This window comes from Ascaphus truei, chromosome 22 (genome assembly GCF_040206685.1).
Source record: "Ascaphus truei isolate aAscTru1 chromosome 22, aAscTru1.hap1, whole genome shotgun sequence".
In the NCBI taxonomy this organism is placed as follows: Eukaryota; Metazoa; Chordata; class Amphibia; order Anura; family Ascaphidae; genus Ascaphus; species Ascaphus truei.
In genome coordinates this window covers 10,945,226-10,957,311 of record NC_134504.1, presented here as the reverse complement: position 1 = coordinate 10,957,311, position 12,086 = coordinate 10,945,226, and the positions used below count along the sequence as shown (strand labels likewise).

Below are 12,086 nucleotides of genomic sequence, written 5' to 3'. Positions count from 1 at the left end.
TTTAAGTCTATGAGACTGCGAGGTTAAAGGTCAGTGAGAGTAACCCCCAAATCAGTGAGTGAGAGTGACCCCAAATCAGTGAGGGTAACCCCAAACAGTGAGTGAGAGTGACCCCATAACAGTAAGAGTGACCCCAAATCAATGAGCCTCACAGAACATAAGTGGGGGTTGGCATCCCTGCAGTTTTGCTCCCAGAGGGGAGATAGAAGTTCCCCAGAGGGGCGTCAGGATATAGAAGTTTCCGCAGAGGGGCGTCAGGAGATAGAAGTTTCCGCAGAGGGGCGTCAGGATATAGAAGTTTCCGCAGAGGGGCGTCAGGAGATAGAAGTTTCCGCAGAGGGGCGTCAGGAGATAGAAGTTTCCGCAGAGGGACGTTAGGAGATAGAAGTTCCCCAGAGGGGCGTTAGGAGATACAGTAGAAGTTCCACAAAGGGGCGTTAGGAGATAGAAGTTCCCCAGAGGGGCGTTAGGAGATAGAAGTTTCCGCAGAGGGGCGTTAGGAGATAGAAGTTCCCCAGAGGGGCGTTAGGAGATAGAAGTTTCCGCAGAGGGGCGTCAGGAGATAGAAGTTCCACAAAGGGGCGTTAGGAGATAGAAGTTCCGCAGAGGGGCGTCAGGAGATAGAAGTTCCCCAGAGGGGCGTTAGGAGATAGAAGTTCCGCAGAGGGGCGTTAGGAGATAGAAGTTCCCCAGAGGGGCGTTAGGAGATAGAAGTTTCCGCAGAGGGGCGTTAGGAGATAGAAGTTTCCGCAGAGGGACGTTAGGAGATAGAAGTTCCCCAGAGGGGCGTTAGGAGATACAGTAGAAGTTCCACAAAGGGGCGTTAGGAGATAGAAGTTCCCCAGAGGGGCGTTAGGAGATAGAAGTTTCCGCAGAGGGGCGTTAGGAGATAGAAGTTCCCCAGAGGGGCGTTAGGAGATAGAAGTTTCCGCAGAGGGGCGTCAGGAGATAGAAGTTCCACAAAGGGGCGTTAGGAGATAGAAGTTCCCCAGAGGGGCGTTAGGAGATAGAAGTTCCGCAGAGGGGCGTCAGGAGATAGAAGTTCCCCAGAGGGGCGTTAGGAGATAGAAGTTCCCCAGAGGGGCGTTAGGAGATAGAAGTTTCCGCAGAGAAACGTTAGGAGATAGAAGTTTCCGCAAAGGGGCGTTAGGAGATAGAAGTTTCCGCAGAGGGGCGTTAGGAGATAGAAGTTCCCCAGAGGGGCGTTAGGAGATAGAAGTTTCCGCAGAGGGGCGTTAGGAGATAGAAGTTTCCGCAGAAGGACGTTAGGAGATAGAAGTTTCCGCAGAGGGGCGTTAGGAGATAGAAGTTTCCGCAGAGGGGCGTCAGGAGATAGAAGTTCCGCAGAGGGGCGTCAGGAGATAGAAGTTCCGCAGAGGGGCGTTAGGAGATAGAAGTTTCCGCAGAGGGGCGTTAGGAGATAGAAGTTTCCCAGAGGGGCGTTAGGAGATAGAAGTTTCCGCAGAGGGGCGTTAGGAGATAGAAGTTCCCCAGAGGGGCATTAGGAGATAGAAGTTTCCGCAGAGGGGCGTTAGGAGATAGAAGTTTCCGCAGAGGGGCGTTAGGAGATAGAAGTTTCCGCAGAGGGGCGTTAGGAGATAGAAGTTCCCCAGAGGGGCGTTAGGAGATAGAAGTTTCCCCAGAGGGGCGTTAGGAGATAGAAGTTTCCGCAGAGGGGCGTTAGGAGATAGAAGTTTCCCCAGAGGGGCGTTAGGAGATAGAAGTTTCCGCAGAGGGGCGTTAGGAGATAGGAGTCCCCCAGAGGGGCGTTAGGAGATAGAAGTTTCCGCAGAGGGGCGTTAGGAGATAGAACTTCCCCTTGCTTAACCGTTTCATAACGAAAAGTCATTTTGTATATTTTTTGCCTACATTGCAGATTTTTGACGGTGAGACTAAAGACGTGGAGAGGGAGGTCTGCTTCATTGACATAGCATGCGATGAGATTCCTGAACGCTACTACAAGGAGTCAGAGGTAAGTGACGCAGTAACATTGCACCTAGGCTGCCCATCACCACTGGAGACTTGGACACCAGGTGGGCATGTGATGTATCGTGGAGCAATGCCGCGTGGCAGGGGCCGGCCTCAGGCATTGCGGGGCCCAAGGCGGCACGCTGGCAGCGGGACCACCCTTTAAAAAAAAAGCAGGGGGAGGGGGACCACTTACCTAGACCAGCAGCCCTCCTCTTAAAGCGTCATGGCGGCACGGCGTTGTGTTGCCATGGCAACGTGACGTTGCAGGGAAGGTAAGAACGAACACACACCAACCACCCTCCCCCCGCGCACACACACACACACCTACCTCTCTGTGTGTCCGGAGGCCCCGCGCTCCCTCCTCTCTGTCGGCGCCGAGATCCGACTGGAGAGAGGAGATGGAGGAGAGGGGGGACTCCATGCTCTCCTCAGCTCCCCCTCCTCCGGTCGGGTGAAAGTTGGGTTCCGGCGCCGACAGGAGGGAGAAGAGGGAGCGCGGGGACCCCCGGAGGCGCTGGGAACCCATGGCAGCCACCTTTCTCGTCTCGCCCTAAAGCCGGACACCTGCCTGCGTGTCCCTTCAGCAGCTGAAGGGTTAAAAGGAGACCGTGTCTGGGGCGTTGTCCCAAAGTTTCAGCCGGGGGGGAAAGGGGGGGGGCTGGTACGTTCTTACAGTATGTGGGAAAAGCAGCAAACGCGCAGAGGCTGGAACCCCAAAATATTGCCGGGAAAAAGCTGCTCCAATTAACCCTTTCTAGCTTCTTCATACAGCGCGGCGTGAAAGTTTCACGATTCATTCGTCTCGTTTACTCACTCCGATTTCTTAAACGATCAGTCGGCGCTGATGGCGGTTTTTTTTTACGGGACCTTGTCGGCGCACATATACCTCTTAAAGAGATAATACTGGGGACGCAATGTAAAAAGCAGGGGGTCTCCAGGGCTGAACCGCATTGATTTCAGCTCTGGGGACCCCCTGCTTCCCGAGTTACTTCCCTCCTTAGCGATCGCCTCATCCTGATTCATGTAACGGGGCGTGATGAACCCTGACCTCACGGAGCGTGATGAACCCTGACCTCACGGGGCGTGATGAACCCTGACCTCACGGGGCGTGATGAACCCTGACCTCACGGGGCGTGATGAACCCTGACCTCACGGGGCGTGATGAACCCTGACCTCACGGGGCGTGATGAACCCTGACCTCACGGGGCGTGATGAACCCTGACCTCACGGGGCTTAGTGGATCCAACTCTGAGTAAGGGGCTAAGCCCCTTAATGATTATGCTGTGAACCTCCCTTCCTTCTGCCGGAGAGGATTTTAGTCCCATGAATGAAGCTGAGTACTTCTCCAGCGCTGGGAAGTGGCCCCACCGTCCAGGATCCTAAGGGCACTATTAGGGTGGTCACTGCGTGGCCTGTAACAGTGGCGTGGAGCAGTTTTAGTCACATGTAGAAGACCCTACAAATACGCAGACATATCGACCCCTCACTGGTTTGCAGTCTCGCCAAGGTTTAGCATCAGCATTCTTATAGCGTTTCACTGATAAAAAAAAAGCTGTTCTTTTCCATTAAAATGTCAATATTTTGGTCCCAAACTCCCAAATCTCATAGATTGTTGGCCGACATCTCTACACACATCAGTATTTTGTTACCTCTTACTATTTTCCCCGTGCAGAGAGCCGAGCGGATTATCAAACCTACGGTATCTACTCGTTCCATTAGGATATTTAATCAATGTAAAATGTGACTGTAACAGGGGACTTATCCCTGTTCACAAATGTGCCTCTAATCCAGCAGTGTGGTGGTTAACTGCTGGTAGGCAATTAACTAACACCACCTGGCTGATTACAGCCTGCCTCTGAGACAGGAAGGGAGACTCCTTAGCTCACACCTGAGCTGAACTAGGAGACAGAGCAGAGATTCCTTAGTCCACAACTGGGCTGAACCAAGGAAGGACAGATGTCTTGAGCGACAAGCTGACCACAAGACAAAGGGGACAAGATTCTAACCTGGAGCCCGGAGATTGCCTTAGCACACACGGGTGCGGATCCAAAAGAGCAGAGAAGCTTCCCCTACAGCAGCCCAGCTAACAGATAAGACTTTTCGTATAAGACTATTATCTATGTCTATGTGTATTGATAAATGTCTCCATGATTTGGGGCTGGTAAATAGCTTAGCTAACCAATCCAGTCAGAGAGGGCTGAGCTACATGTGTAGATAGTCTCCAAAGCAGAGATAGGTTTTTTTGTTTGGCTTATTCTCTTATGTTGATTTTTGCTGTGTTTAAAGCGACAGGCACAATAAAGCCTTGTTTTAATTTCACCTTAAAACGGTCTCCATTGTGTACCTCTGCACATGTCCTCCTACAGTGACCTTTTGCTAACTAATAACAGCTTTGCTATCAGAAAGTCCAGCCGGGCATAGCAGTGAAGGGCATAGTGTTACCCGTGCAACCTGCCCTGTTCACACCAATGTCTCTTATCTTGGCTTTCTCAGGGAGTATTTATTACCTTGTCGGGGGGCTGGATCCATGTGGCCGAGCGATGTGATAGAAGTGATGGGCGCCAGGATCTTTATTCATTCACCAGCAGCTTTGTTGTTACGTCAACATACACAGCGCTCTTGGTATGGACATAACCGCATTCTCCCGGGTGCTGTCTGCACCTTCTCTTCCCTCGCTGCCCCTATCTCGGCTCGTTAGGGAGGTGCTGAGGCTCGATACCCTTTGTTACCTACGGAAGCGCTCTTCCGGGTGGCTTCAGCAGAGCCCCACCTTGTAGGGTCCCCCTGGCAGGCATGGTGCTACTCTCCCTCTGTTGGTGGTAAGTGTCCCTCCGTCGGGCACTGCATACCACCTCGTGGCAGTCTGGAGTGGGGCCAGCTATGGACCCTGCGGTGGGGCTGGTCCAACTATGCATTGGGACTACGGCTTGTTGAGTTCCCTCTGGGCATAGGCTACCTCTCCAGGAACCTTGAGTATTGAAGGGAACCTTCTGTGTGGGACGCTACCTAACCAGGTGTGACTGTGAGGGGGTAACCAGGCTCAATAATAAAGGTTTATTTGACCTCCTTGTTTTGCTCAATCATATGATCCCGGTATAAAAGGAGTTGATAAACCTGGTCTCCCCTGACAGCAGGGTACTGGGGCCCTTACTATAAAACAATAAAAGGGGATCTTTACACTATACTATCATATGAACGTGTATACACTATTCACAGTGAGATCCAACTACTCCTGGGATCTGGGTTCCAGTAGAGTCTTTCTCTCTCACTCCAGAAGTGGACAGAGCTTAACTTCTGCTGAGTCACCCTAGCACAAGTGATGGGAAAGGGGTGTTACCCTGTGTGGGCCCACACAGTTAACCCCTTAAGGCCATAGCAATCCCCAAGGGGGCTTACATTTATATTTTAGTTATGAGCTACCCTCCTTGGTGCCAGTCAAGACTAGTGTCCCACAATACCATTTTACCATAGACGGGCTCACAAATAGGCCATTATACCTTCATAAGTCCTTATAAATGACTTCAAAATGTCACAAACCAAAGTGCCATCGATGGATTGCAGAAGACAATGGTGGGGATGGCCACTCGTCTTTTCAAGGGTAGGCCGGAATCCTGATACATGCCAGAACTCACAATAATCTGGCAGAAGCTGCTTCGTACAGAAGGACTAGACCAAGGTTGGCCAACACCAGTCCTCAAGGGCCACCAATAAGTCCGGTTTTCAGGATAGCCCTGCTTCAGAACAGATGGCTCAATCGGTGGCCCAATCGTTGACTGAGTCACCTGTGCTGAAGCAGGGATAGCCTGAAAACCTGACGTGTTGGTGGCCCTTTAGGGCTGGAGTTGGCCACCCCTGGACACGTGGCTGTAGTTGACTCTTTAATAAATCACCATTTAATGCCCTAGTGACTTTCATCTGGTCTTTGTGTGAGGCCGGTTCTGCCGAAGAATTGCACCGTTCCACCAGAAGCTCCCGGTGTTGACTTGCTAATCTGCATGGTCTTGTATAGCAGCACAGAAGCGTTTAGCTCTGAGATATTTTAGAAGCATTTCCTTCGGGGGAAGCCTCGGGCGTTATCCAAGCCCAGAGTGCATTTGGAGAACCTGCGACGTATCGGGGAAATCAGGATGCAGTGGCTTTGCAGTTAATCAATGCCTTAACCTAAAAGCAACTTTTCCTCAAAGAAACCCTCTGTATCCAGTGTTCTTCTCCCAGGTCTGAGACATACGTGATGTAGGCTCCAGAGCAGGGGTGGACAACACCAGCAATCAAGGGCTACCAAGAGGCCAGTTTTTAAGGATATCCCTGCTTCAGCACTAGTGCCTCAATCAGTGGCTCAGTCATTTTGATTGAGCTACCCATGCTGAAGCAGGGATATCTTTCAAACCTGTCTGTTGGTGGCCCTTGAGGACCAGGGTTGGGAAACCACTGGTCTAAAACATGACTCTTCAATTAGTCTTCCAAAGGGGATGGATCGAACACATAAATGCATGAACATGAGGGCCACGAGAGCGTTGTGATGTCATTTAAGAAGACTTAAAAATAGTTGGCCTGCATCTGGCCACCATCTGTATTATCTGTATTATATATGAATATCCGCAGCATGCGTAGACGTGAGTTTCAGTGTGTAAAAATTGCTTCTAGCTGCAATGAGATTAGCAGGGGCAGGCAGTCCAAGGGTTACCACAAGACCCTTCCCTGGCCGGATTTGGACAATGGACGCAAGTTGAAGAACCCTGCTCTAGATCCTCAAACTGATTGAGACAGGAGCAGTGACTTATACTCACAAACTGAGTGCGCTGTGACCTCTTCGTTAAGCATGGTGGAAAATAAAAGGGCAATATACCACAGCAGCAGGAGCAGCAACGACTGCTACATCTGTACCATGGGCACAACCTATATACTCTCAGAGATACCACGGGCACAACCTATATACTCGGAGAGATACCATGGGCACAACCTATATACTCGGAGAGATACCATGGGCACAACCTATATACTCTCAGAGATACCATGGGCACAACCTATATACTCGAAGAGATACCATGGGCACAACCTATATACTCGGAGAGATACCATGGGCACAACCTATATACTAGGAGAGATACCATGGGCACAACCTATATACTCGGAGAGATACTATGGGCACAACCTATATACTCGGAGAGATACCATGGGCACAACCTATATACTCTCAGAGATACCATGGGCACAACCTATATACTCGGAGAGATACCATGGGCACAACCTATATACTCTCAGAGATACCATGGGCACAACCTATATACTCTCAGAGATACCATGGGCACAACCTATATACTCTCAGAGATACCATGGGCACAACCTATATACTCTCAGAGATACCATGGGCACAACCTATATACTCTCAGAGATACCATGGGAAAAACCTATATACTCAGAGAGATACCATGGGAAAAACCTATATACTAGGAGATGTACGATGGGCAAAACCTATAAACTAGGAGATTTACCATGGATAAACCTATAAACTAGGAGATTTACCATGGATAAACCTATAAACTAGGAGATTTACCATGGATAAACCTATAAACTAGGAGAGCTTACAATCAAAGTGGGAAGTAGGGAGAGGTTACAGAGACAGTAGGAGGGTGTTCTGGTAAGTGCATCTGCATGGGGCCAAGGTCAGTACATATGAGATGTATAGTATCAGCCAGCGGAGCTGCCCATATGCTTTGTTACAGAGATGTGTTTTTGCACAGGTCTTAAAGGTGGATAGAGAGGTTGCCAGTCAGATATTGAGGGGAAGGGCATTCCAGAGGTGTGAGGCAGTCAGTGAGAGAGGTTTTAGGCAGGAGAGCGCTTCAGATACAGAAAGGGGGCAGAGAGAAGACATCCTTGAGCAGAACGCAGGAGTCGGGCAGGTGTGTAGCGATGGCTAATTAAGTCTTTCCAAAACCAGGGCAGACGTGAGTAACAAAGAGCCACAACTGGCAGTTGTTAGGAAATGTCATATAGACTATATATACGCCAGACCTTTTTATTCATGCCAAGGGGCACATTTCGGAAGCAGTGCCTGCAAGTGAATGGGTCGGTGGGTGGCGTACGATTTAACACCGCTTAGCAAATACTGCCCTGAATGTGTCTCAGGTTCTCGCCAGCGCTGAATGGGTTAGGAAAAAGAGAATCGAAACTGCTGGAAAATCCACTTTATGACACAGTGGGGGGGTGTTAGCCGGAGAAGTAATAAAAGATGACCATCCATTCTCTGCGCTGGCGTTTCAATAAAATTGATTTTTTTTTTTTATTGCCAGCCGCGATGGAAACAGAACGCGCTCGTCGCTCCCTTTCTCCATTAAAAAAAAAATCCCCTCATATTAAAGCAGCAATAAACCCCCAAACAGGAAACTGGAGCAGCTATCTATTTGAAATCAGTATGTGCTATTTTCATCCTGTTCTTTCGTTTTCGGCAAAAGTGTTATTTTCCGCTGCGTTTTGCCAGGTTTTTTTTATTTTTATTTCCCCGAGGAGCTTTTCTGCCCATCTGGCAATGCAGGGGTTAATATGTGTGCGCATGGAAGCGGCCATCTTTCCCGATACCCCCAGAGGCAACAGCTCCTCCCCAGACATCTCTTGTTGCTCTGGGTAGCCACGCTCGGGGGGCCTATTCTGGTAGTGCCGCAGTGGTTGTTGCCAAACGGCGTGGTTTGGCGCGTACAGAAGGAGCGGAATGGAGTGTGCCACAAAGCGGGGTTCTCTACGGCAAACCGCTTCTTCTAAACCGCGCTGATAAAAAGTGACAAAACCGCGCGGGTCGTTCTTCAGAGGCAGATGGACCTGAACCGGCGCTGGCTCCATCCCCGGTCTGACCACGTTTATGGTTGGTTGCGTGCACGCCCGCGACATCGCGCGCGTCCCGAACTAAAGGCCTTACCTGTGAGGCAGGCCATAGAGCTCGCGTGCCTGTGTGCGTGTGTGCGCTGGAACGGACCGCACACACGATTCTCCAGAAGACTTTTCATTTCGTATTTGCCACGCGACGATCCGGTACCGACACTATATATAAAGAATTGGTAGGATTTTATTCCCCTCCTCATCTTCCCATTTTCCCTCCTCATCTTCCCATTTTCCCTCCTCATCTTCCCATTTTCCCTCCTCATCTGCCCATTTTCCCTCATCTTCCCATTTCCCCTCATCTGCCCATTTTCCCTCCTCATCTTCCCATTTCCCCTCATCTTCCCATTTCCCCTCATCTGCCCATTTTCCCTCCTCATCTTCCCATTTCCCTCCTCATCTTCCCATTTCCCCTCATCTTCCCATTTCCCCTCCTCATCTTCCCATTTTCCCTCCTCATCTGCCCATTTTCCCTCCTCATCTGCCCATTTTCCCTCCTCATCTTCCCATTTCCCCTCCTCATCTTCCCATTTTCCCTCCTCATCTGCCCATTTTCCCTCATCTTCCCATTTCCCCTCATCTTCCCATTTTCCTCCTCATCTTCCCATTTTCCCTCCTCATCTTCCCATTTCCCCTCCTCATCTGCCCATTTTCCTCCTCATCTTCCCATTTTCCCTCCTCATCTGCCCATTTTCCCTCATCTTCCCATTTTCCCTCATCTTCCCATTTCCCCTCCTCATCTGCCCATTTCCCCTCCTCATCTGCCCATTTCCCCTCCTCATCTGCCCATTTCCCCTCCTCATCTGCCCATTTTCCCTCATCTGCCCATTTTCCCTCCTCATCTTCCCATTTCCCCTCCTCATCTGCCCATTTTCCCTCCTCATCTTCCCATTTCCCTCATCTTCCCATTTCCCCTCCTCATCTGCCCATTTTCCCTCCTCATCTTCCCATTTCCCCTCCTCATCTGCCCATTTTCCCTCCTCATCTGCCCATTTTCCCTCCTCATCTGCCCATTTCCCCTCCTCATCTGTCCATTTTCCCTCATCTGCCCATTTTCCCTCCTCATCTTCCCATTTCCCCTCCTCATCTGCCCATTTTCCCTCATCTTCCCATTTCCCCTCATCTTCCCATTTCCCCTCCTCATCTGCCCATTTCCCCTCATCTTCCCATTTCCCCTCCTCATCTTCCCATTTTCCCTCATCTTCCCATTTTCCCTCATCTTCCCATTTCCCCTCCTCATCTTCCCATTTCCCCTCCTCATCTGCCCATTTTCCCTCATCTTCCCATTTCCCCTCCTCATCTGCCCATTTTCCCTCCTCATCTTCCCATTTTCCCTCCTCATCTGCCCATTTCCCCTCCTCATCTTCCCATTTTCCTCCTCATCTTTCCATTTTCCCTCCTCATCTTCCCATTTTCCCTCCTCATCTGCCCATTTCCCCTCCTCATCTTCCCATTTTCCCTCCTCATCTTCCCATTTTCCCTCCTCATCTTCCCATTTTCCTCCTCATCTTCCCATTTTCCCTCCTCATCTTCCCATTTTCCCTCCTCATCTGCCCATTTTCCCTCCTCATCTGCCCATTTTCCCTCCTCATCTTCCCATTTCCCTCCTCATCTTCCCATTTTCCTCCTCATCTTCCCATTTTCCCTCCTCATCTGCCCATTTTCCCTCCTCATCTTCCCATTTTCCCTCATCTGCCCATTTTCCCTCCTCATCTTCCCATTTTCCCTCCTCATCTTCCCATTTTCCCTCCTCATCTGCCCATTTCCCCTCCTCATCTTCCCATTTTCCCTCCTCATCTTCCCATTTTCCCTCCTCATCTTCCCATTTTCCCTCCTCATCTTCCCATTTTCCCTCCTCATCTGCCCATTTTCCCTCCTCATCTTCCCATTTCCCTCCTCATCTTCCCATTTTCCTCCTCATCTTCCCATTTTCCCTCCTCATCTGCCCATTTTCCCTCATCTGCCCATTTTCCCTCCTCATCTTCCCATTTTCCCTCCTCATCTTCCCATTTTCCCTCCTCATCTGCCTATTTCCCCTCCTCATCTTCCCATTTTGCCTCCTCATCTGCCCATTTTCCCTCCTCATCTGCCCATTTTCCCTCCTCATCTGCCCATTTTCCCTCCTCATCTGCCCATTTTCCTCCCTACTGTAGCATTTCAGACACTGTTTGATCCTTGGGGTTTTCTTTTGTATTTAGGATTTAGCCTTATTTCTATCCCATGTTTCAATTCCCTTAATGTATTATCTCCCTTACCACCTCTGCTGGGAGGCTAGTCTCTGACTCCACCACCCGTCCCATTGTTTTGGCACCTCTGATACAAATGCATGCTGGCCTCCTTCTCTATATCAAACATAGGGTAGGTTATCTTACTTAATAAGCTAGATAGGGTTTTCAAATGTTTGTGCGCTTCAGCACAGGTGGCTCAATCGGTCCCTGCTTCAGCACAGGTGGCTCAATCGGTCCCTGCTTCAGCACAGGTGGCTGTCTCAGCTTCAGCACAAGTCGATCAATCAGTCCCAGCTTCAGCACAGGTGGCTAATTGGTCCCTGCTTCAGCACAGGTAGCTCAATCCATCCCAGCTTCAGCAAAGGGGGCTAAATCAGTGGCTCAGTCTTCGACCGAGCCAGCTGTGCTGAAGCAGGAATATCCTGCACACCTGTTGGTGGCCCTTGAGGACTGGAGTTGGCCACCCCTACTCCAGGGTCTTTTAACAAAACTGGGGACCCCTAAAAAAACAGCACCTGATTGAAGGAAATGTACCGAATACAATGGGAATTTCCCTTACATCCGCTGCAGTGTGTTTGAATTGTTTTTGCAGCCATGGGGCACTATCCTACATGTGTTTGTTTTTCTAATAAATCAGTTCTGTAGTATTAGATAATACTTACTGCGTTTTGTTTTTATTATTCAACTATTAATGACATTTTAATGAGTATAATATTCTGAGCATCCTTTGATTTCTATAGCAGGCTTTAGCCCACCTCCCCAGCAGTGCAAGATCTTTGCAACACTTTGCTGTTTGTGATCATTTGTTGCTAATGTTCCCAGCAGTTTGAGCTGCAAACTGTAACAATAGATAATGTTACCGTAGTAATATAAGGATACATTGTAGCTGCCAAGTTGCACTGACTGAAGCATTGCTTTGAAACTGAAAGGCGGCCATTTAGTGAGACCCAGGGAAGCAGGATCTTCGCTGTTCAATCACAGGAGAGCTAATCGATCGTCAGCTTAGGTAATTCG

At 49.8% G+C, this 12,086-nt stretch overlaps 1 protein-coding gene across 1 annotated transcript in view; it reads left to right on the top strand.

Annotated features, from left to right (window-relative positions):
• Positions 1-12,086, top strand: part of PITPNC1 (phosphatidylinositol transfer protein cytoplasmic 1) — a 164,468-nt gene that overhangs the window by 135,218 nt on the left and 17,164 nt on the right. The window contains exon 6 of the mRNA XM_075579965.1: positions 1,877-1,976. Within this exon, the coding sequence (XP_075436080.1) occupies positions 1,877-1,976 (100 nt within the window). The remainder of the gene's footprint in view (positions 1-1,876; positions 1,977-12,086) is intronic.